Here is a 26701-nt window from a genome sequence, read left to right as displayed (position 1 = left end):
TGATAACAGCAAAATTCACTGGAAATGTTACTTTTTGAAAAAGATCTGTGATTTCTCTGAGTTTGATCATACAATTAATCCTTTTTTTTCCTAATAAAATAATGATTTTACCCAGGTCAATCCAAGGGGCTCACAAGATATTAGAGATTTGAAGAAGGGCAGAATTGAAGTTGTTCAAGATATTTCATTCTAAACAAATTTGTCCAAGAATCTTGCACTGGGGCTTAACAGAAGCTACACAATGTACACATTTGCCACTGATGGTAATTATATCCTGCTGTACATCTTACTGATCTTGCCTACATTTGTAAATGAATGGTGTAAGCCAATCTATTTATCTCTGAAGTCATTAACTACTTAAGACTGTTCAGAAAGCCACTGAGAGAGCACTGCTGAGATTAAAAATAGAATGATTTAATGTAACTTTCAACGTCAGTATCAAGCATAAAGACACTGAATGAAGGGTTAATTTGCACAAGGAAAGAAAGCCAAATAAGAGATGACACTTGGGCTATGAGACCATCTTCAGGCTGTGGAAAAAAAAATTGAATATATTTTCTCATAGCCCTAAGAAGAGCTTACAGCTGAAATGTCTTCTCTAATCTTATTGTTTATTTATAATCTGCATTTATTATCCTCTTTGCTTTTATTTTGCAGCTAACATCCTCCTGCAGGACCCTATTTGTCTCCAGATGTTGATCAGTGTACATTCTTTTTGCTAAACGTCTTCTGGATCTAAAGCCTTTTTCATACTGGGATTTGGTAATCAAACCCTTTTCTATCTTTCCTGCTTGGGTGAAGCCTCCTCCTGCAGGAACAAAAACTGACACTCACTGGAGTTACACATCATGTGAGCACATGCTGTGGAATTTTTCTCTGTGAGATTTTGCAAATATGCTTTATTGTAATATTCTGGCTGGGAAGAAAAAACGGAAAAAATTAAGAGTTCATTCCACTCCCTTCCTCAGTGTGCTGTAAGTGCACTCTAAGGCAGACTCCATTTAATGTTTTATGAAACTGGATTTTGACTGCTGTAATTTCAGACACTTAATTACAATTACAAATTCTGTTTTTAAAGAAACTGTAATTCAGTCACACTGTCCAAAAGGCTTCTTCCTGAAGAAAGCAGTAAATACAAGATTGCCCAGAATTTTTTACATAACAATATCTTAGATGTCTTTGGTCTTTATGATGGAAAATAATCATCAGGCATGGAAGTATTCATAGAACCCCAGAATGGTTTGGGTGCAGAGGGACTTTCAGGATCATCCAGTCCCACCCCCTGCCATGGCAGGGACACCTTCCACTATCCCAGGTTGCTCCAAGCCCCGTCCAACCTGGCCTTGGACATTTCCAGGGATCCAGGGGCAGCCACAGCTTCTCTGGGCACCTGTGCCAGGGCCTCCCCACCCTCATGGGAGAATTTCTTCCTTGTATTCACTCTAACTCTGCACTCTGGCACTGAGAAGCCATTCCCCCTTCTCCTGTCACTCCAGACCCTTGTCTGAAGTCCCTCTCCAGCTCTCTTGGATCCCTTTAGGCACTGGAAGGGGCTCTAAGGTCTCTCTCTGTCTCTCCTCTTCTCCAGGCTGGACACTCCCTGCCCTTGGAGCATCGTTGTGGCCTCCTCTGGACTCTGTCCAGCAGCTCCACATCCTTCCTGTGCTGGGTCCCCAGGGCTGGAGGCAGCTCTGAAGATGAGGTCTCACCTGATAAGAGCAGAGAGGCAGAATCCCCCCCTCAACCTGATGGGAAGGTTGGTTTTGATGCATTTTCACAAGTATTCAATAAAGTCCTCCACAGAAAAATGCCATTTTGTTTAGTTTTACCTTTCCATCTGCTCTTCCCTGACCGAGCAAGAAGGTTTCAAGGGCTGACCTTCAAATAACCCAGGGCATTGCTAAAGTTTGAAATCTCTTCAAGAGAAGAAACTGATGAACTGTGTTTTAACCCAGGAAAACATCCCATGCTAAACATGGCTGTTCTTGTGATGATTCATGAGTTATTGCCATGGACTGATGCCCAGCTAATCCCCCTCCCAAGGAAAGTGTCTTCACAACACATTAAACCTTAACCAGCTCATGGCAGTGATCAGGGGGCAGATTGGGAAAATGCTTCAGCCCATGTATAGTGGAGTAAAAGAGTTTGGGACATTTCTGCCACTTTTATCAGCAAAGGCTCAGAATTTTTGTCAACTCAGTAAATTTGCTTAGAGATTTCAAGGCATTTCTGTATCAGCAAAAGCCACAATGTGTAAGTAGTTCTATCAGGAACATCTGCAGTGGGATGTGTGATCCCTAATCCTGAGAAAAGGGTGGTTTTTAGTGATGAAAGGACAATTTATTTCAGGTATAAAATATCCAGGTATAAGCATGCTCACATCACTGGTGCACAGCTGTATCTGGTAGGAGACACCTCAGTGTAACACCCAGGGAACCTTTTCTAACTTAGTCCTTTGTGGAACAGCCCAGAAGCAAAGATGTAAGAAATATGAGATATAAGAGAAGCACAGTTCACTCTCTTTCTGGATGATGTTTAGAGAGTCCAGTGATAACCCTGAAAGTTCCTACAAAAAAAGTTTTTACTTTCTTTTTTTGCCATTCAGAACCCCTGGACTCACACACTCTTCCTCTACCAGAGAAATGCCACCTCTTCATCATTAAATTGGTGGCCAAGTTTGGGTTTCTTTCCTGCTTTTTCAGTGCCCAAGGTACAGATGATCCTTTTGGGGTTTTTTTTTGCAATAATCCTCATATGATCTGTTCTAAAAAATCAAATCTATGACTACATAAAGGTGCATTATAATTTTAATAATATGTAATGACAGAAAAGAACTAAAAAAGAAGGTGAATTTATGGAGGCTGACAACATCAGTAGGTTGAAGGGAGGATTAGACAAACTCATGGACAGCAAGTTTGTAACCAAATACTAGAATAACAGGCAGGGATTAACCCTCCAGCATTCCTAACCCAAAAATTTTGGATGCTGGAGGAGAAAAAGGGACAATTGCCTGCTCTCCCTGAGGAACATCTCATTTTCCTGGTGGCAGGACAGAATGTTTGGCTCAATGAAGTCTGAGCCAATAGGGCATTTCTTATGTTATAGGGGAAAACATAATTTATTCCTTGTAAAAGCCAATTAGACACCATGAAAGACAGATATTATTATCAAGTTAGGACAATCTGTAAATGGAGATACCAAGTTAGCAGCAGTCAGAGAAATGTAACTTGTGTTAATTGAATACTAATTATAGGTGCAATTATTCTGGATTACGCTGAACAGTGAGACAGTGAGTTAGAAATTGGTGTTCAGTGGAAGTTCCCCACTGAAAATTCAAAGTAAAATGACTGGTTTCCCCTGTATCATTTTACACAGCTTTTTCTTCAGCTTTTACTTCTGCATGATCCAAGTTCATGTACAAAACTCCCCTCCCATGATCTGTATTTTAAGGAGAATTACAGCAAACGTGCAGAGATGGAGAACTGGTCCCTTTTTGCCTTGTAGGGTTCCAGTGTAAGAAGCACAAGAGATGTGGGGAATTCCTGAGGCACATGGGGAAATGGGATTTATATCATCCTACTTCAGGTAGTATTTTACAGAATTATCTGAAATACATCCCCAAGATCCCAACTCATCATTCAGAAAGGGTCAAATTGCTGTAATTTCTTGGGCTGTGCAAACAGCATCATCAAGGGCCAGAAGTGCAGAGCTCTGGAAGCCTTAGAACAGCAACTCAGATCCTGGAGCAGCAGGGCAAAATAATTTGAATTCCATTATAGGAATCTAAACCAGCAAATTTCTGAAAATCATCTACAAAATGTAAAATGCAGCAAATGATAAAATCTTACAATCCATGTATTTCAAGTGAGAGAGAAAAAGGGAAAGGCAGAAACAGTGAAGGAATGAAAAAGAATATATTTGGTATTAGAAAATTCTTCATTCTTCAAGACTTTTATTTTTCTGCTTCTGTATCATTTCACTGAAGTTGCTTTAGAGGACAGTATTGTCTTAACTAATTTTCTATGCCTGACAATCCAAATGGGATTTCACCTGAGAAAATAATATCCTTTGCAAATCTTATTGCTACTTATGCTAATTTCTCTGTTAAGTTTAAGCTGGGACAACATCAGGTCAATCTATAACATAGCTACCCTGTAATTAATGTTGCATTTGCCAATTTAGCAACTTTTTCATAGGTTTCATTGATCTGTCTTTGTTTCAGTGCAAAAAAAAATCCTTAGATCATAGAATTTGGCATTATCATTGCAGATAGGAAAAAAGTCTCCTACCTGTTGAATGCTACAGAGGAAGCCAGAGAATGCAAACAAGAAATAGATACTTCAGAAAGATTTTCAAGCCAAATAATTCAGACAAGGATTTCAAACAGTTGCCTCCTCATTTCTGCTTCAGTAAAGCAAAGTAGAAATAATGTCCAGTAAAACAGTTTCAGGAGTCACATTGTGTGATTGGCCAGAGGGAGAGCTCCCTAAGCAGCCAAAAATAAACGTGGGAATTGTTTTCTGTCCTGGCACCCATCAGCTTAGGGCTGGACCAAAGGAGACTTGGAGGGAGGTAATTTACCTGGTACAACCCTGGGCCAGCAGAAAAAGCCTCACAGAGACAGCAACGAGTACTCTGTGCCCACAGCAGCTGTTCAAACAAGTGCCAACATCAGGTAGGAGAGTCAGGAAAGGAGGAGAGAAAAATGACCCCAGTCCTTCCATTATTTCCACAGTCTATCAATTTGCTGAATCTGCATACTCAAACCCAGAGCTCAGGCAGAAACAAATCAGTAAATGACACTCTCAGGAATTAAAGCAGGATGAATTTACCATTTTTTGCTGCTGTAGTGCCAACAGAGCCGTTCAGCTCCTCTGCCCAGGAATGATGGTCCCTAATGAGATTCCCATTCCAGTCATTCTTTTTGTGTCTTTAAGGACTGGGATTCTAGCAGTCACATAAGCCTTTGGATTTTACCAGGCTCTGAAAGATTTGTTAAAAACCAACGTTTTCAGGTAAGAACCCATCAGCTGGGTCCTTTAACACACTTACAATCAATTAGCAGGTAAGGCTTCTATTTATTCCACACTATTGTGTGGGTTCCCCTAATCCATCTAACTAACTCCATAGTGGCTTTTTCTAAATACAGAACCTTTAGGTCTAAAATAAGTATCTAACAATAGGTCCATACCTGATTTAGTTCGAATTTACTACAATTTAAAGCTTTTGCACTGCCCAACACCTTGAAATGGAATCAGCTATTAGTTAAGCCTGAAATTTCTCCATCAGAGCCACCAGTTGGCAATTTGCACAGAGGAAACCTCTTTCCAGGCAGTTCAGGGACACATCAGTGATGGCTGCAACAACTTGAGATTCTCAGACCATTTCTGTGGAACAGCTGAAACACAGCAAAGTAGGTCAAGCATCATCCATCCCCTCCAAGGTTCGGCAGGAAGCTCCCCAGGTGAGAGCTCCAGCTCCAGATCAAAGCCACACCTCAGACTGACACACTTGAGGATCCCTCTAGGATGTGCTTCCTCACAAAAATCTCCTGTCAAGGTTCCACAGGAGCTCAGAGCCTGCACGAATGGAACAGCAGCACTTCCTTGTTGTTGTACTTTACAGCTCCTTGAAACACGCTGTTATTCCCACCAAAGGCGGTAATTGAAAGTTATAAGTCATAAAAACTGATTTATTCTTGCTGAAGGACTATTTAAAATGATCTGAACTAACTGAAATTTAAAGTTTAAGATCCACATCAATAGTTCTACCCTCAACATTTATTTAAAAGAGGTTTTGAACGGAGCAATATGATATAATTTAGAAACAAATTCAACAGTTGTTTTCACTCCCTCTGAGAGCAGTTATTGCCTGTCAGATAATTAAGTGACTATGCCAGTGACAGAATACACAAAGGAGCAGGGAGCACAGAAAATACTGAAGCTTCCTGCAGCCCATGAGCTTTCAGCAGGAACAACCTGTCTAACATATTAGAGAGAGAGAGAATTAAAAGGCATGATCAGAAAAAACAAGAAATCACCATGGAAACGCTCTATCAGTGTATTTCACTCTGGGTGTGATCAATTCAGATGATTCTCAGCAAATTTTATGACACGTTACAAAACATACTGTAACACTCTCTCTCACATAAACATTTATTTTAAATCGATAAGTCAACTAAAAATAATAATAGACTTTGAGTAGCTATGCTGAATGAAAAAGAGACGTTCATGGAGTTTCACTTCTCACTGAAGATTCACATCAAGAATCCAGCTACTCTATTCGAGCCAGACTAATGTGCATGTGCAACTCTTGACACTTTTCAAAATTTTTTTCTTTGATTATAAGACACTTATGAAAAAGAAAAGGAAATAGCGGGTTCTTGTTCATCTCTAGACAGAAACAAAGTGAACAGGAAGTTTTGGATTGCTGAATTTTGCTTCTGAAACAAATGTAATCATTCTAAATATCCAGATTCCACAAAACACACAAGGTGTTGAACACTGCAAGCACAAAGCCCTGTGAGATGCAGGAGTGGCTTTTGGACACAAGCAGGGTGGGATTCCCAGCACAGCCAGTCCCCAAGTGACCCGAGCAGCCCTGGGAGCACAGGCTCATGGCCATGGGATTTAGAGGGGCTGGGGAGGAGACAGACACAGGGCAGAGCTCCAGGTTTTCCTCACTTCAGGCCAACTTCAAGAGAGGGTGTATCTTCCACTTCTCATGGCGTTATTTACTTCTGTGTTCTGTAAATAAATTTATTGATTTGTTTTAATCTATTCCTGAAAATTCTGAAGAAATTTTGCGGGAAATAAAAAACCCACCACCTTTCAGAACCTGAAACCCCAGTACAAAAGTTATTGTGTGAGCAAAGTTAAGAACATACCCAGGACTTTTCAAGAGTGGAGCAGTTCCCCAAAATCCTGCCAGGGGACAGAAGCAGTCACAGAATCCTAAATCCCAACACCACCCTAACGTGGCCACCTCAGCCAGCGGCACTCTGCATGTGGCCATGTCCTGCTGTTGTGGTGGCTGGGAACAGGGTATTTTTTGAAGGAACATATGGTTTCTGACAGAAATGAAGGTGTTTCTTCAGAGGCAAGCTGCTGTCGTAGCACCTGGGATGAATTCCTCTCCTCAGAATACAGAACTAAGCAGCAAATTTGGGTGCTGTGACTGCTTGCTGCAGCGCTCCACACATCCAGAACATTTTTCTGGAAGCTTCCAATTACCATGGAATTCTTCTTGGAGATTTTTTTTTTGTGTCACTGATGAAAGATAATCACGAGAAGAAAACTATGGCTACTAATTGTTGAAATTGTAAGGGAATATATTGAGATGATTATCGACTTAATGAAGCTGGCATTGAAATACATTTTCCTGATCTGCTTACTCTGTGTACTGTCTCCTAACTGGATAATACTCTGTGATTTACTCAGCCTCAGTAAATAACAGACTGATCTCCCTTGTTTGCAAATGACAGCAAACATAGTTCCAGGAAAAATCATAAAACAAACAAGCACAACATGCAATGCAAGTATCAACCATTTCAGGCTCCATGAAAATAAGCTTCGTGGAGAAATGCTTTTTTTAACACACTTCAACTTGATGCCAATTTGTAATTACAAATCTCATTCTGAGCTATTTTACTAATTAAAAATAATATGGGCTGAAAATCTTATATTAATGTCTTTTTTCTAGTGCAAATCCACACAGATTGGGTAACAAAGACAAGTTGTGTGCACCTTCTGAGGAGGAAAAGCTAAAATTATCAGTGAAAGTAGTCCATCCCTTCCCCTAAATTCAGTCAATGTTATTATCCCTGAACAAGTTTTTGAAAGCTTTTCTTTTATTATTATTATTATTTGCTTTTATTTACTCAGTGCATTGAGAATAATTTGAATCTTTTTTCCACAGAAGGAAGAGTGGTTGGGTTAAATTTCCTCCCTCCAGCCTACCACAGCTACTCAAAACTCTGTCTGTGAACATTCACTCTTCTACTACACAAATGTATTTCGGCTTCACTTCTCGACTTTCCAATACAAATCCTCCTTTTCAGGCACTGGAAATTTTGCAGCATCCATCTCAAGCCACTTCTGATCCTGTGATGGGTAGAAGATCACCCTTGCAAGGAAAAGCCACCCTAGTTCTGCACTGTGAGGGTTCCCAGTGTGAGGATGAGTGTGAATCCAAAGCATTTCCAAGTGTCTCCCAGAGTTCATCATGCAGCTGGGATCTTATGATCCAACAAAGCAGGATTAGTTGTTCTTTAAACAAACTAAATGTAGCAGATATTACTCTTGTGGGACAAATGATCTGTCAGTAACAAACACAGATGACGTAAAAAATTAATGTTGTTCTTCATCTCACAGTGTATACAGAAGAAATTAACTCTTGAGTTCCACAGATGATCGGTCTGTAGCAATTCTTGCCGTAAATTTAAAATTAATTATGTTCTAAATGCTGTACACATATTAACTAATTAACCTCACAAAACGTGAAATAGATTTGTAGGCATTTGCATATGCCCTGAAGCATGAGATTTCATTACCTTTACCATTATTTCAGCTTCCAGAATGATAAGTGTGCACAGTAACACAGAATGATCCAAAGGAAAAAGAGGTGCACCCAGAGCATTTGATTTGAAAATCTTCCAGGAGCTGCAAAGTTCCAAAGCTTGAATGCAAACACACAAATGAACATGTATGTAAATCCACAAACACATCACTGGTACCACTCGTGGTTAAAAAAAAAAGCCCAAACAAACCAAAACCCAAACCCCAGACAATTTCCTTTTGTCATTCATGATGCAGAGGCTGTGCTCGATTTGGAAGGAATAAGATGAGCCATTCACACACCAAAATGGCTCAGGACAATTCTGATGTAAATCAGAGGGCAACCAGATCTTCTGTGACTCTGAAATGGTTACAAGATTAAAGTACAAAGAGCTGCTTAAGTGTGACTCTATTAAAGGAGTAGGAACTGTTGGAAGAGAAAGTGAATGTCAGAGGAAGAGAGTGCCCCTTCAAAGCTCCCTCAATGAACTCAAAAATGTAAATTTAAAAAACTTATTAAAATACTAGATTTTATATTAGCATTTATAAAGCTTTACAAGCTCAGAGTCCTTTTCATAATTCTGGTAAATCCCTTTTGCAATTTAATAAAAAAAGAGATTTGACTTTTGCATCTAGGAATGACCCAATGGATTTTTTTTTATAACATCTGCATGGGAGTAAAAACTGCAACCCTGTGGAAAGTACTTTGATGTTATACAAAGGGAGGTTTTATTACTATGTTATTTCAGAGGTGTAAATGAAGTATAGGAAATTAAAAGGTTTAAATTATTAGGAAATCACCTGGCTGGGTAGTTTGGGTCTGTTATGCTCTTTGGCTCTTTTACATGGTGCAGGTGCTCTTTACCCTCACAAGTTACAGAAAAACCAAAGTGCACCAATGGAATGTGTTGTCCTTGCTCCTGGTGTAGAGCAATCCATCTGTGCCACCTCAAACAAACCTACTGAATGAGCAAAAATGTGCTGCATTTGATGAAAATTAGTATTTTAGTGGAGAAATGATCAAAATTCACAGCTACCAGTCACAGGATGCGTTAGAGCAGATTAAGGGAATATCCCATGGGGTGCAGCAGGTTTCAGAGGAACTGACAGCATTCAGACACCCCACAATTCACTGACAGAAACCTCCCAGCAAGGAAAAGAGAGCTCTGAAAGCTGATCCTCAAGCAGAAATTTTCCTACTGATGAAATAATTTTGCTGAAATAATTCAAAAATTCAGACATGATGTCCAGATCCTTTATCCATCCAGCACCACCTTCAAGGTTTCACAAGAAAAAGCAAAGTGTGTTTTACACACTCAATTTCCTACTTCATGCTCGGTATTTTTTTTCCCACTCAGGATTTGTTTCGTGTATAAAAGTGGCTTCCCAAAGAGACAAGAGGATGACAACTGGAATTGTACCTTTATGAATCTTGATTAGTGAACCTTTCAGCACCATAAAGTCTTTTATTTAGTGAAATTAGCACTGACAGCTATGGATTAAAAGCTATCAGGCATTCTAATATTAAAGAGACACTTCTCGTTATTTCTCTGAAACAAGAAGATTTTGCCAACTCCCAGTTTTTATTAAATTATGAGTGGCATGTTAGTTTATTTCTTGTGTTGGAATATTTAAATCAACATACAATAAAGACCTATTGACAGGATTTCTTCAAGATATATTAAAATTAAAATTTTAATTAAAAATTCTTAAAAATAAATTAATTTACTCTTCAAATAATGCTGTTAAAACCAGTTGGGTGCAGTCAGTACCAGATCTAGATCCCAGCAAAGCAGCTGTACAATATTCTCTGCTCTTGTGCTGTGCACCCTCAGCCATTTCTTACCAGTTATTTATCATCCCCTCATGCAGCAGGTTTTTAACTACATATGAGTGCAGAAAAATCCATCTGTGTGAAAATACAGCTTGAATTGTTCTAATTATGCTAAATGTGAATAAATTATTGATAAACACTCTGACATGAAGATGGGAGGGCAGATATTTTCTTTAGAAAGTGTTTTTTGAGGAAAATACTGCACCAGTGATTACATGATCTGAGATCAACCCTGTGAAAGCTCAGGAAGAGCAAGAACTGAGAATTTTCAAGGCACTTCCACTAAACCTTGTCCCAGGTTAGATCTGGGGCAGAAAGAGTTTGTGATGAGAGACACAACCAAAGACACAAAGACTCACTAGACTTGCAGCAGAATTAGAATTTTTTTTATTGGGGAGTCACCCAACCAAGCAGGGAACTGAGTCCCTTTATTAAACAGTTAATTTATCTGAACTGAACCAAGGCCCAGTGCTTTAGGAGCTGACAAACAGAGATAGGAAGAGGTTTTGCCAAATTATGCAGCAGCTTTATGAGATGCTTCCTGTTATTGGAAACTCCTCAGAGATCATGTGGGTGCCTGGAAAAATCAGCATTTCTCACCTTGCACCTCAGCACTAGATGGAGCATGTAACAGTTCCCTCCCACCCCCTATTTTGCAAGGCAAAGTATTTAATTAATTTATAGAATTTAATTCCAGCATGTTTATTAGTAAATATGATCTAATTTTCCCCAAAATGCTTCCTTGCAGGCCAGCTTCACCCTGTGATGATAAAATCAGTATTAGAAGATGGGAGAAGATGAGGGTTGTTTGTTTGATAGAAGGTCTGTGAGTAGAACAGTTTTTCAAGATTTGAGATTTGTCTTAAATGACTGCCTCACTTCTGAACCAAAATAATGTCAAACTCCAAAACAATTATTTCCACTCTAAAGCAGTTGGAAGAAAATAAAAAAAAGCTGATACATATTCATATCAATACTATACTCAATTAGTTGCCCAGTTACTCCTTCTGATACTGAAGTACTCCACACAATTCTACAGCAAAACAACATTTTCAAATCCACACTGCTACTCCTTGTTGATTTGATCAATGGGGTTTAAAAATGGTGGGGAAATAACAGAAATTAGGAGAATTTGAGCTCTGGAGCAGAAAGATGAGCTGCAGGCTTGGGAAAATGGTTATTCTGGGGCAAAAGGTATGGAGGAAATCAGACTTTGGAAAGCAGAAACTCTGGAATAAGGTTATCAAGCTGCACCTGAAAAGTGGGAGCCTCCAGCTATTTTTAGCCTCTCAAGGCAGGGCATTTTTCCATTCTTTTTTGTCCCAGCCCTAGTTAAAACACAAGTAAAGACACTGCATGGAAACATCCAATATTGACTGCATACGATGGAAATTACTGACATTTCCCTCTCCCCCATCATAATATTTCTGCTAAGTTGTGAAAAATATGAATAAAGACATAAATGCATTAAAATGAAATGTATATAGAATTTTTGAAGTGTATTATGAGGTTGTTGCAGCAATATCTGTTTGGTAAACAGAAAATGCAGCTGTCTAACAACAGGCATTGAAATGTGTAAGTATCCCAATAAACTCTGTTTCTTGTGGCTGCTGAGGCCAGTTTCAGTTCCCATGGAAACAGATGATGGATTGCCAAAAATGAGATTTGATGTTTTAAAATAATCAGTGATTTGAACTAGTGATTACTATGAAAGTATTGCAGTCCTCTTGCAGTGAGGAGGTTTTATGCAGGGAGCAGGAAAGGAACACATGGCAGCTGGCAGGCAGCAGCAGAGTTGTTAAAATTCTTGCAAATGGTTGTGGTTGCTGAATGACAACAGCAAATGCAGTTTCTTGAAAAATCATTGAGTAAAATCTAGCAAAACCCCATTTTATAAAGTGAATAGGCTTTGAGGTTTTAGAAAAAAGTACAAAAAATGTTGTTGTACAGCCCTTAGATGCAATGCTTTCAAGTGCTTTTCGTAAATAAGGTCTCCTTTAGACCTCAATTCTGAGAATTCAAGGAGCCAGGCACATACAAGCTTGAAATTGCTGTATATTTGCTCTCCTATGTTATTTCTCAATGACCCATTAGGTCCTGATTCTTCAAATAAGCCACAACAAACAGAAATAAAATGCTGGCAATGTTCAGTTTTCCAGAGACTGCAGGGAAGTTCCAGGGGGGACACAGGCCTGGGATGGATCAGTGGCAGTACAGGATGTTTCCTGGGAGTTTGGGTTGAGAAGCTCAGCAAGATTTTTTGGGGAAGAAACTAAAGAAAAGTGAAGGCCATACTCCCAGGACACTGACACTCCTGAGAGGTGAGGGAAGGAAGAGATTTCCTTCAGCATTTCCACTCCTCACCCCTTCCCTTTGCCCTGCTATGAAAAGCAGGTTGATGCATTCCACTCTTTCCCCACTCAAGTAGCAGGAATGTAGAGAAAAGCAAAGAGGGAATTTAGAGAGAAAAACACAAAAGAATGAAGCTGAGCAAGTAAGAGATGGCTGTGCTCACCCCAATAAACATTTGCCTCGTCTGTCTATGTCTAGAATTGGCCCTTCCATGTAAAACAAGGGGTTTGTGTAATACATAAAAATAGCCACAGGTGTGTATTAAGAAATAAAAGGTAGCACTAACAAGCAGCAGATAAATCGATTTCACACAAATTTTGGCAGAATTTGACTGTTTTCTCACTTCTAATTGCAAGATGCTTTTGCAGAGTTTCACCAGAGCCAAAAAAGCCTCCTCTCACACGGATCAGAGTGACCCATGGAACAGCAGACACCAAGGTTTGCCATGGATTTCAATTCATTTGGAACCTGTTTGGTAAAGGCCAAGCACAAAGCTGCTCCACTCCCCACCTGGGCACCTGGGAGAAGGCACAGGCTGCCAGCTCCTGCAGCACCAATTAATGTAAAACTGCTTCACATTTGCTCCCATGTAGCAAATTCTTTAAATTCAAGCTGAATATTGTTAACAAAGTAGACTTAATGCAAATCAGCCACAAAAGCCACAATACATCCCCAGAGCGCCAGGTTCTGTGGTTTTGGGTTTGTTATTTCTGGGTTTTTTTTCCTTCCTGAATCACACACAGCAGTTTTCATGATAAAAGTAAATCTGCCAAAATGAAAGGCTTTTAAAGTATTCCACATAAACCTGTATCTTAAAGCTACAAACTTGTATGTCTTAGCACCTTTTCACATCACATAAAAATCCACTGGAATCATGAGGCAACACAAAATTTGTCCTTTCCTGCACAGAAAGAAAATTAACAATCCTTTGTAGTACAGAGCCATAAGTACTGACAGATACATTTTACTTCAGTCAGTTTTGATTAATAAAAGTTGATTGCTAAACATAAGACATTACCTTTTGCTATATTTGATAAATCACAAGGATTTTGCATCTATTTCCATAAAAGCAGAGATACGTGAGGGGCCACAGGAGATAAATTGTTCCTGGGGATTTGTGAACAATTGCCACTTTTTAAGCATAAAGCAATAGTTTTCTTTTGCATATTTGCTCTTAAGAATAACTGCAACACTTTTAAACAGTCTTATCTTGCCTGCATATTAAAATATTTCCATTTGTAGGCAGAGTAGTTCAAAGATTGACAGAAAAATGGTTTTCCACAAAAGCACATTAGTTATTAAAGGATTATATTCATGATTTGTCCCTAATAGCATCTTTAGTTCTGATTAGAAAATGCAGCAGATGCAAAAAGTGAGCCTCAAAATATGATGATGAGTCTTCATATTTACTCACCTCTAGACTGAGGATGATTTTTTAAAAATAGTATATAACTCATCTTCAAAGAGTAATGCTATTAACACTTCTTTCACCGTCAATATTTTATTTCTCAAAGTACATTTGTCCCCAGAAAGCAACAAACTCATAAATCAATTTCAATGCAAGCTGTGATAAGTAAATCATACTTAGAGCAAAAAAGGTTTCCTTCTAGTGACACTTCCATTGCTTTGTTTTACAAATACCAAATCTATGATTAATAAGGGTAGTAGCACATAAAATGATTTTGTTCTTTATATGTGATCATCATAGGAAAAACAATAACCAACAGTCAGATTTTCTCCAAGACAGTGATCTTTGAAGTTTTATTGAAATTTACAGCTGTTGAAGATTGTCCTGGAAGATACTGTGGGCAGCTGAGGCCCATTAAAGCACAATATTAGTTCCAAGCATCCACTTTTTTCTAGCAAAGATATGGATTTTACAGCGCTACCATAATGGCAGCAACTTCCCCTGGCTTATGAAAAAAACATATATTACAAAACCCTCTGTGGTTTGCGGTCCAAATTTGTAATGAAACATATTGGTCAAATCCCAAAATGTGCCTCTCCTGGGAAGAATCCCCTTCCAAATGAGCCTTGCTAAAAGGCATTTTCTTTGGCAGCAATGTTTTCTTCCTGCTGTCCCTCTCCCACCTCAGAGGGGCTGTGCTGCTCCCACCCACTCTACAATCAGCATCCCATGGTCCCCAGGTGCCACCTCAGCCTTCCTCCCCCTCCATCAAACCCAACAACAACCACCAGGGAAGTTGAGAGGTCAGAATGAATTAATTTCTGACACGTTTAGAACCTGTGGCAAACAAACGACGTGCAGAGAGGAGAACAGCGAGGCTGGATCCAGACAAGTCAAACAGCTTTGGGAAATAATCCTGGGATTTGCTCCCAGGGGTGCTGCTGTTTCCCTCTGCTGAGCAGGGTGATACCCACAGCAGCCTCTGACAGCCAGTGATGCTCACACAGCCCCTGAGAGTGCCAGCACTCCTCAAACTCCAAGAGATGATGGGAGATCTCCCTGCAGTCCTTCCTACCCATACAGGCCTTGGAGATAACACTGAAACTATTGGAAGATGATTCTTGGTGCTGCCTGTTTCTCCAAGCTGAAATTACTCAGTGCAGAAGTTTGGTTAAATAAATTAACTACAGGGTGGTGGTGATGAATTTTAGTTTAAGGGAATAATTTAATTCAACCAAATATTATTCTTTTGCAGGTACTGTGACCTTAATATGGAGTCTGTGAAAGGTGCATACAGATAAACCCAGTATTATTGGGCTTTTTCACATCTTATTGCTGAGAGGTGTCACTCCATGATGTCAGCAGATGGGAGATCTGCAAATTTTTAATTTTTAAATTATTGCTAAGCTAATATATTGCAGAGTTGACAGTCTCTGAATTTATTGTTCAGTAATGATAATCATCATGATCTTAATGAAAGTATTATCCAGTGTATGTGAAAAGTAATTATGTGCAACTGGCTTAAGTTGTGTGACAGGCTGGTATTTGCAGAGAGATGCTCTGTGCCACTAGAATTGCTCACAGAAAAATGAAGTGTTGTTTGTTTTAAAGTGAAAAATATATACATGGCACATTAAGTCAGCAGCTATCATCAAAGCAAAACCTAATCTAAGGCTATTATCAGCCCCAAATTTGATATATTATTCCTAGATACTTTAATTTTTCTCATCTTTTAAAGTCTACTTAGCTACAGCTACTTTCTTTTTTGATGCTGCCATTAAAATATTTACAATTTTAATATATTTACAATTTTACTTTAACAAATGTCTGATAAATTTGCACCAGCTTTGTCTATTTGCAAAGTATTGTGAATCTTCAAAACCACAGCAAGTCATGAGAGAGTTGCTTGTGTATAATGCACTTTAATTTCCACAATCTGCCAGCAACTTCAGTCTCTAAGAGTTAATAATGACCAAATACATCCAATAATGAATTGATAGATATTAACCCATGTGTACCTGAAGGCAGTGCAATTCAGCATCCCTGCCTGGGGGGATGAAGTGCATTTGTGAAGTCTTTCAGTTCCTCAGGAGTTAATTAAGTGACAAAATGTCCATCCTGCTGAAAGGGACACCCCAGAAGTGCCTTTATACACCAAAAATGAACTTTCCTGTTTTGTGTCAGACATAATTCCACTGTCAAAATACATGAGTTAGCATTCATCTAACTGCAGCTTACATGGGGAAGATCAGTTTCACTGTAAGGAAGTTAATGAAGACAGTAATAACATCTGCATAGAAGTTTCCTTCTTAAAGAAAGTGAATTAAATTAATTGATGGCTGGAATGAACCTTTTCTCTGAGAAGTGCTTCACTTAGAGAAAGGTAAAAAATCCTCTAAGAGTACTAAGAATTTAATTCCTCAAAGGCACAAGTGAAAGGCAATTGTAGACCTTGATGGTGCCACTGTCCTTTGTGCCTCTCCAAGGTACTGTTTGTGCTCGTGTAAAGAAAGTTAAATGTGCTTTGCTTTTAAGCCTGATGAAGTACAGGCAGGCAAGGCAAGCAGAATACTTGAGATCCCAGAGTAGCAATTTCTTTTGATGCAGTCACCTTTAGAGAGCTGCTGGTTTTGGTAAGATGTGCAGGGAAACAGGCAAAATCACCCCATCAGTCAAGACCCTGGGTAACAGTGCAGCTCTAAGTCCACATTTCTCTGCTGGTGTATTTGGAAATTAATCTGTCTGGGTGGAATGTGAAGTCTCTTCTAGAACTTCTTGAGGAATGCAGAATAATAACAAACACCTCAAACCCTAATTCTTCTCCTTGCTCATTTTCTCTCGTTCTTGATCTTTAGGTCTCCTCCAATTCTCCACTTCATACATTTCTAGCATGTACAGAGCTTCTTTCTGTTCTAGAAACACCTATTGAAAACACCAGGCTTTGGTGACAGAGAATGCATAAAAGCCAAAATGAATGTACACCCACACTGCACTGAGCGAGGAGGGGATGACAGTGACTTTTAGGACTTAAATTTTTAAACACACAACATCATGTCCCACTGACTGCTGCAGATTTGTTACCTTAATTCATCAACTGCAGCAACAACCCCAGGAGTATGTGCAGGCCATTTGCTTCACACTTCTGTTTTATGCAGGGATTTTTTGACTCCACATGCTCACTCATTTAAGAGCAACTTGTCTTCCTACTCCTGTTTTTATCTGGAGGCTTGAACAAAATATTACCAACACCATTATGATAGGTACTAATATGTGATTATTTTCTGCAAAATTCCCATTACGAATAACACCAGCAGTTAAATTAAATAGAGTGTGGAGTTTGAAAAAAAATTGCTTGTGTCCCAAAGGAAACTTTCTCCCAGAAAATGTCACAGCCATGCACACTCTCAGAGTAGGATCTAAAAAAAGGTGAAGCCAAAGCTATTCACTGAACCTGAACAACTGACAAGGGCACACAGTGATAGGACAAGAGGGGATAGTTTTAAACTAAAAGAGGGTGGATATAGAGAAGAAATTCTTCCTGCTGAGGGTGGTGAGGCCCTGGCACAGGTTGCCCAGAGATGCTGAATAGCTGGCAGGGCCCTCCCCATAAGTGTCCTAAATACTGGTGAAGGAGAAATACATCAGCATTTACCACCTTAAACCTGCTAGGAAAGCCTTACTGCAGGGCCAATTAAATGTCATTCCATTAAATATCTCAAAAATGTCTTATTTTTTATTCTCAGAACTAGTGTTAGTTTTGATCTTTTGTACCTCTCACCTAAGGACAACTCTGTTCCCACATCAGTGAGATGAATCCATGCACACAAACATGAGCATCATTTTTATGTCATAAAAATGGTGCAGTATTAAGCTCATGTAAAATAAGGTTTTTGCATGAGGAAGACTTAACCAACTATTTGAATGAATTTCACCATAACCACCACTGTTCTCCCTATTTTTAACACTGTTCATGTCCTCACTCCTCATGCACCAGAGCAATGTCACTCCTAGAAATCATTATTACAGCTGACACATTAAATTATGGCTGATTGATTCAGCCAAATCATTGTAAGCTTGTTTAAGAGCATTAAAAAAGCTTTATATTGATTTAGCAATATAAGGTACTTTTAATCCGATTAAAGAGCATCGTACAAGGTGGTTGTATCAATTTCCCTGATCAGTTTAGCAGGAGATCCAGTGAGATTGATGCATCAGCCTAACTGGATCACTGGCTAAACTGATCAGGGAAATTGATACCTCCTGGTGCACAAAAAATGTGTGAAATGCACAACTTGCTCCACAGGTAAGAAACAACTCCCATAAGATGTTTCTGCATTTCTCACAGTTTTATACGCATCCTCTCCATGTCTCAGCTTTCCTGTATTTATAGGGCTGCCATATTTACTTCCCAAATTTAATGGACAGCAAGATGTGAGTGGATGCTCTCTGGTTTTTCCAATATTTTGAGACCTACTGCACACAGAGTGCTCTGATGATTGGTGTGTGTACCATAAATCTGTCACTTCTTGAACATATCAGACTCTCTATGCACCATCTATCAAACTTCCAAGGAGGCTCACACTTCCAGCATGGGCATTTCAGCTGCAGAAGTGCTCAGAGATTCCTACACAGGCCAGACAAATGTCCTCAAATGTTCCTTTCAGACAAAATTTCTGACCAGGGAAATGGGATTTCTGTGGAAACCTTGAGGTGTATTTCACCCCTGCTGTAGCCAGTGTTGCAGTTCTCCCATTTGTAAGCATGACCACATTTACAAGTGATTTTACCCCAGCAATTCCAATGGGGTAAGAGCAAGAGGAAAGCACAGCAGGTGAAATTCAGGATCTTTATATTAACAAACACATGACATACACAGCTCTACTTGCAATTCTCCCAAACTGTAAGAGAACTCAGTCAAATCTCATTTTTAGGCACTACAAGCTTGCCTTGGTCACTGTGCTCTGTTCCCTGTAAGGGTTCCCAGGAGACTCTCAGATATCAGGATAACAAGGCCTTGTCACTATCTGCAAATTTCTGATTTGTGTATTCTCAGCATCAACAACACAAAATTCGTAATGTGGCACAAGTGGAGGAAGTAGATCCTTAATGGTTAATAACTCAGGATTTGTCACTTAGCTCTACTCAAGAGATTGCCCAGGAACCCATTGTTTCATCTTCCAGCTGTTTCCCATCAAATTACTATTAAATTATTCATAAATTATTACATCGTTTCTTCACATCCCTGCAATACTAATTTTAACTACTAGTTTCAAAGCTACTCTAATACCAGCTTTCAGGTTTCAAAAAGGCACATAGCAGTAAAATATACTGTACAGATTAGCAAAATTCAAATTGAAGAGAAGTTTTCCCTTTGTAATATGAACTCTACAGGCTCAGCACTCCTGGAACACAGCAATATCCCATTACCATCATTTGCTAGCACATCTATATCTCTGAATACACAAAAATGTAATGCACAGTTAAAAACCAGCTAGCAACATTCCTAGCCTTTCAACAGCTTTCTAATAAATGAGACAAGATTCAATCCATATTTTTTAATGTTACAGCCAAGCCCTTCAGTCTCTGAATGAAACTGTGCAGATAAAAACATGGGGTGGCTTCATAACTGTTTCAGAAAAGGAGAAATGAGCACACCTTGAGATAATAACTAATCAAAGTGCAAGTTCTATGTCATTAGGGGTGAGCTGCTAATAAGCACAAATAAACAAAACTGTCATTGGCTAAAAAATAATGAAAATAATAACCAATATCTGGAATTTTATGGTGAGGAAGATAGTACTAAGCAGAACTCTGCAACAAACCCCACAGATTCATGTATTAAAAGAAAAAAAGCCTCAGAATTCATTAAGTTAGTGCACTCAAGTAAACACAATTGAGAGATGAACATTCCCTTTTCCAAAATGTATGATGGAAATGAATAGCATGAAGGAAGCTCAGACACTCTGCACATCCAGCCCCTTATGCTGCACCAGGACCATTAAAACCACATGAATTATTTTGTCAAACTGCTTCAGAAGTTCAGAGACAGTCTTAAAATAGTAATTTATCTCAAACTTAGTATGAACACAAATACTTTATTCTCTTTAAACCTTAATTAGTGTACTTAAAATGTAAGCTGTGTTATCAAATATAATTAATCATATTTTAGGGTGGGTGTATTTTGAGCTTTAAATTGACTTACATTCTGTTGCTTGGTATAATCTTGTGCCCGTCTCTAAACCACGTCACTTGGGGCCTCGGATGGCTCAGGATGTGTGGGAAGTTCAGAACAGCAGCTTGTCCTTCAGTCACTGTTTTTCTCTGGTCTGTGTCCATGAAATCTCCCATATCTGCAAAAATAAGAAAAAAAAAATTAAAATTAAAAAAAAAAAGAGAAGTTTTTCCTTTTTCCCTGTCCCTTTTCAGGGGACAGAGAAATCACCGTGTTTCCCAACAACCACTGGCACAGATCATCACTCTTGGGACACTGTGGATCACAGGACTGTTTGGATTTTGGGGTACAGAGGCAGATGAACAGGCAGGAAGGAAACCCCAGTGCTGCTGGTGCACACAGGCAGAGCAGCCACGGGCAGCCCTGCGTGGCCCCTGTGTTCTTGGGCAATAAATGAGGGGTTTTATTGAAAATGATGTTTTAATGGAGGTCTGTTTGCTTTGGTTTTTGGTTGGTTGGGGTATTTTTCAGACAACTCCATAACAATAAAAAAGAGGTGTATATAAATGTGTCCATTTTTGGTCATCTCTTTGGTTTTTATCCAACAGACAAGCCAGGCCACCAGAGAGTCAGAGCTGGGCAAGGATCCCAAGGATCCTGGAATCCCAAGGCCATGCTGGGGGCTATCAGCTCTTCTGGCATGACATTTCAATGTCAATAGTGCATCTCCAGGGTTAGAGAGCAGCTTTTAACAAAAATTTTAATGGAAGAAATGATACTACCTGAACCTCTGCCTCTGCAGGCTTTATTTCACTGGCAAGTTCAGGTATGTGGGGACACATTGGAAAAATTCAGTGAGTGCTTTTTTTCTTGTTTTCCCATTGCCTTTGTACTGCATTCTTATCAATTAAAATGAAGTGTAGGCTCTTGCTTCTTCACCCTCCAAAGAACTTCTCGGCATTGTAATTTGATTTAAACTAGAAAACTGACACACACAACAGAGAACTACTCCAGCTTCTGTCACTGAATTCCCTTTTTTTTTAAAGGACAACAGGGTTCTCTACAAGTCCTGTGCTGCAGAGAGGGATGCAAAGGACACAGAAAAGAAACTACTATCAGGTCTGTGAATGGCAGGAGATGAGACAGAACAAGAGTAGAAACTAAAAACATGGTATTTTAAAGAAGCTTTAATCATCTTTGTGATTTTCAAGTTATTTATTCAGACATAATCAGCATTGTACTTCCTCTGCTGCTCCAGATTCCTTACAACTGTAATCAGATCAGCTACTTGAAAAGAAATTTCAAACTGTGGAGGTGGATCTAATTAACTTCACTGTGGCATGATTATTTTAGTTTTCACAATCCAGGAGTTTTTAAGCCTATCCTGTAATTAAGATTTACTCAGCACTTTTCTCACAAATATCTGTTCCCATTCAGTTAAGTAATATGTTAGCATGTGTTGAGAATATTTTTTAAATTATTTAACAAGTTCCCTGCTACTTCAGATATCTAGGACATGGAAAATACCTCAGATCTTTCTCAGTGCCATTATAATTACACCTTTCAATTCTTCACTAGAGATTTTGAGTTGAAGTGTATTGGGAAGCATCCTCTACTCACCGGCAAAAATAGATCATTTCTTGCAAATCCTTCTGAGTTAAAAGACTAACATTTAATTCCCCATAAGTTTTGATGAGTAGCTAAGATGATTTTAGGAACCCCTTGGAACGTTGTTTTCTGATGTGTTTTGACGAATAACAAAAAAGCAATGTATGATAAAACATCAGGAACTTCACTACATCCACACAGCTTAAATCAATTAATTTCAATCAAAACCATTACAATCACATGGCATCATAATTACCCTGAGTGAAAGAGAAAGAGGATATTTAAAACTTGTAGAACACTTTAATCTGCAGGAATAAAGTACAAATCTGACTGGCAGTTTCACTACAGAAGCCATTTATGCCACAAAGGCTCAAGACCAAGGTTCTCCCACGTCACACAGGATCTGGTTTGCTTTGCCTCAGTGTCTTTATCAATGAAAATAAATGAATAAGTGAATTAATACATAGACTGCTTAATTCAGACAGATTTAAGAGAGAACCTTTTAGCCTCATTCAGCAATGCAGATCTACAAATTAAATGGGGAGAAAACTAAAACTGAAGAAAAGTAAACAATTGCACTTCTTACTCTCTCCAAAACAGCCAAACACAAACAAACCAGCCTGGAGAGACAAAATTCTGCACTGCAAACCTTCCCCCCATTCCATTCAGAGGGGAATACAGCTGTCATTTCAGGAGACAGCATTCTTCAGCAGCAGCACCATCAAGGAGAAGCATTCCTGTGTCTCCTTCTCACTATTGTTCCCACCAGGACTTCCTCAGGAATTGCTCCCTGCCCGTGCCAGTACAACTGTTCGCACAGCTGGGTATGGAGCTGGACAGGGAGGAGTTGGGACAGAATTTAACAGCCCAACAAAAGAACTGTTGCTCTCTTAGAAATTTTGGAGAAGTCTCCCAGCCCACAGCTGCTCAAAGATGTTTTCCTGCTGAGCCTAAAGCAGAGAGAGCTCCACTGCCATGCAGGAGTGGGAATGATTAGTGGGATGCAGGAGGGAATGGGCACATTTTCCCTGCAGCTGCTGCCAAAGCCTTTGTCCCCTGAAACCACACCTGGAGATGCAGGTCCAGAGGCATCCAGGCTCCTCCAAAGGCTCAGTGCTGCACAAGGAGAGGAATCTCACCCTCCCCTTCCCCTGCTAAACCCCTTGCTAAACCCCCTGCTTGCCCCACACATCACTCAAAGTTGTGTTCACTCACAGCAGCTTTCAGTAGAGCCTCTGTGACCTGACAGAATTCACTAAAACTGCAGAGGAGCATTTGGAAATATACTTGCAAGGGTCTGAGCCAGGTCAGAGTGAGCCCATGGCCAGTGGACAGCAGGGGCACAAGGGTTGGCAGAGGTCAGGGAAGGAAAACCCTATTTTAGCAGCAGTTTATTTTTACTTTAGTTCCCAGCAGCTCTGAAACAATAGGGAGACCAAACATCAAATTACTGATATTACTGACATTACATATATAGCAACAAAATCTACTGTAATGCAGTAAACTGATGAACATGATACCAAAGCTTACATGATACCATTTGCAACTGGTTTTATTCTAAAACACAGGAAATTCCATGTAATTTCCCTCACTGACATAATGATTAACTTGAATCAGTTCCTTCAAATTGGGTATTTAATAAATAATTCAATTTCTCTAAATTCTGCTTATCCAGTGACATTTACTGCTACTGAATTTCCAGTTACTGACCCTGATGAGGAGAAATTTGATCCCTGTATGAGACTTAGGTACAGCACACAAATCTGTCTCTTTTTAAATTTCTTTTATGCTTTTACTTTGGAAAAAGAATTAGGCCTAATTTTATTATTATTTCTAAAAAAGTTACTTGAACTTTATTTTCTATATGTTAACTGCAAAAAAAGAAATCAAGAGTATGTGATCATTTCTTATGTCACATTCATTAGCACAAACACCTGAGAAAATGAACTTAACCTTTCCAAATGGCAGCTGAATTTCAAAAATTCTGCAAAGTCCAAACTGAAGAGGGGAAACACTGGGGGGATTTGCTTCAGAAAGGAGTTGAGAACAGAATTTTAAAGTTTTTTTGTAAAACTGCTGATTTGGTACCACAGGGATTATGGTGTGAAATCTTCCTGGTGCTACCCCACCATCCCATTTCCTTTCAGATGCTGCTGCTTTCCTCTATACCTGTTGATGTTTTGATAGTTTTGAGTGACCTTCCTTAATTGAATAACAGTTCTCTCATGCTACAGATATCTCCAAACAATCTCATTTTCATGGCTTTGAACAGCTCCAAGACTCAGTGTTGCCCTGCTCTGAGCTGCTTCCAGATGATAACTAAAACATGAAACTTCTTGTGAAGCAGTAATTTAAAAATTTGTTAAACCTGATGTCTAACACCTGTTCAGAATCACAAATGTTATCATACATCTGGGTTTTTACCCAAAAAGAAGCTAATGAGTCACAGAGTGACCCCCACTCAGACATACATGCCACTTGGACTTGAGATCTCCTCTGCAGCAGTGCCCCCATCCTGTTCCTCACGATGCACTGGTAGAAGCCAGCATCAGCCCTCTGCAGAGCTGGGATGATGTACCTGCAGGGAAAAAGGCACAATTAGAGAGCACTTCTTCCAGGTTTACACTTTCTCTTACATGCTTGTTGTATTTTCTCTTACAAATAGCATTCTTGTGTGATCTCAGGTCTTTGGTTACAATATTGTCTGTTATACACAGATTTTTAAAAAACAGCTGACATGAAATACATGAAATACCTTTCAGTCTTCAGTTCTGAATATGATAAATTCCAAGTATATCAAAAATTCACATGAAAGAAAGACTTAAATTTTTTTCCCCTCGTTTTCTCTACCTTATTCATAAGGCAAAGCAGGTAATCAGTTCAGAGGAACCACAAGAAGACTTAAGTGTAGATATTAGGAAGACTTGCAAGAAGTATCAAAGCTTTGCAATGAAAGCTCTGCTGTGTGACCACTGAAACTCAGAGGAATCCTGGAAGTGCCACCGTGTGCTGCACTCTGTGTTTGCTCTGCCCTTCAAACAACCACTCAGGCCACTAATCTCACCTTCTTCATTCAGCTACATCTGATTGCTCAACATGAAAATGAGCTGATAGGCAGAGTTTTAATGGGAATAAAACACATGAATAATAGAGATAATCCTGCATTAAACAAACATTAATCACAAGCGCATATTCCCCCAGTCACCTTCAGGAGATATTATGGCAGGATTAATGAAAGTCTTTATGGAAGATAAGGAAAAGGAAAACTGCTGAATTTTAATCTTCAAAATTTAATTCCTCTAAAAGAAAACATTTCTTTTTAGACTCAAATATATTGTACACACCCATGTGTAGAGCTTAATGCCTGAATGGGATCAGGCAGTGTAAAACAAAGGAGGCAGAAGATTCTGGTGTCATCACAAAATACACCCCAGCAAATGGGTTAAACCACCAAAAACAGGGGGCTAAACCAGAGCCAAACACCACAGGCGAGCTTCAGACTGTCCAGACATAATCCCAGACATATCCCTGGGATTCCAGGAGCCCCTGGCTGCCCATGGATATGAGCTGGGACTCCTGTGACCTCCCCAGGAGCCACCAGCACATTCCCTTCCTTGGCTGTGGCAGCTGGCACCAGCAAGAAAAGGAAGATTCCAACCTGTGCTCTTTATGGGACTCACAAATAACACAAATAGTGACCCTGAAGCAGGAATGCTGTTTCCTCTTGCCTGACAAGCCTCACCATGGGGAATGGAGTGAGAGAACAGGTGAAAATACAAGGCAGAGGAGAGAAATCAATAGGACAGAAGGCTTCTCGAGCTCCTTACAAAATCATTTCCTTCTCCATCTTCTCTTCCAGGCAGAAGATTGTTATAAAACATCATTATAAAAAAAAATGAACAGAAGATTCTGACAAATACCGAAAATTAATTTTTACAGTTCTTTTTACCCAACATTTATATGTTAACAATCTTTCTTTGTGTCCCATAAAGATTTAGTGTCCTGCTTGGCTAATGCCTTGTCTATTAAATAAATCCCAAATTAAAGGCCTCTTTCCTGAGTATTCATCTCTACTAGGACAGTAATGCAGAGTTAGTTTTGCTGCCACCAGGACAAAACAAATCAATTAGATCAGAAGTGTCCTACTTTGGTTTTCTTTTCTGACTTATTAAAGTTTCAGCAGGAAACATTCTTAACATGTTGCCTGCAGAAATGAAAATCTTTAAAAAATTTACAGTGAAAATCCCATCTACCTTGGAAATTCCAAGGCAGCCAAAACCTCTAGCAGCTGGATTCTCTGTGGACCTACTGGGTATAATGTGCAGGTACAGCAAGCAAAATTAGAAGAATTAAATAACAAAAGTGGAAAAAAGAGATAGGACATGTGTTAATACTGTTTGAGACTAACTTAAAAATTGCAAACCTGGGCAAAGGATAAATATGAATTGAATTTCTGATTCTGTGTTTACAATTTTAAACAGTCTTTATGCACCTCATATGTCTTATTATTGTTTTAAAACCTACTTTTCTATTGACCTAACAGCCTCGATACTGCTTTTTGTGCTGTGCTTTTCCCATTCCACTTGTTTTCTGACCTGCAAGAAGGGATATAAATAGGCTTTCTAAGTTGTAAATAAGACTTTCTTCCCCAGAAGGAACTGAAATCAAAGGTTAATACAATTCCTTACAGTGACAAAACAGAATTTTGCTTTATTTTTGTCTATGCTCAAACTTTGAAGACAGATCTTCCCATTGTAGAGATTCCAGGAGTC

At 39.2% G+C, this 26701-nt stretch overlaps 1 protein-coding gene across 5 annotated transcripts in view; it reads right to left on the bottom strand.

Annotated features, from left to right (window-relative positions):
* SDK1 (sidekick cell adhesion molecule 1) overlaps positions 1 to 26701 on the bottom strand; it is a 385141-nt gene that overhangs the window by 245735 nt on the left and 112705 nt on the right. For all 5 annotated transcript variants that reach the window (XM_086855185.1, XM_086855184.1, XM_086855187.1 and 2 more), the window contains exons 4-5: positions 24401 to 24507; positions 20352 to 20499 (exon numbers count right to left, since the gene is read on the bottom strand). In XM_086855185.1, the coding sequence (XP_086711311.1) occupies positions 20352 to 20499; positions 24401 to 24507 (255 nt within the window). The remainder of the gene's footprint in view (positions 1 to 20351; positions 20500 to 24400; positions 24508 to 26701) is intronic.

This window comes from Cyanistes caeruleus, chromosome 17, assembly GCF_971803275.1.
Source record: "Cyanistes caeruleus chromosome 17, bCyaCae1.hap1.1, whole genome shotgun sequence".
Taxonomy (NCBI): domain Eukaryota; kingdom Metazoa; phylum Chordata; class Aves; order Passeriformes; family Paridae; genus Cyanistes; species Cyanistes caeruleus.
Note: the sequence above shows the minus strand (reverse complement) of the source record. Positions and strands in the feature narration are given on the sequence as shown.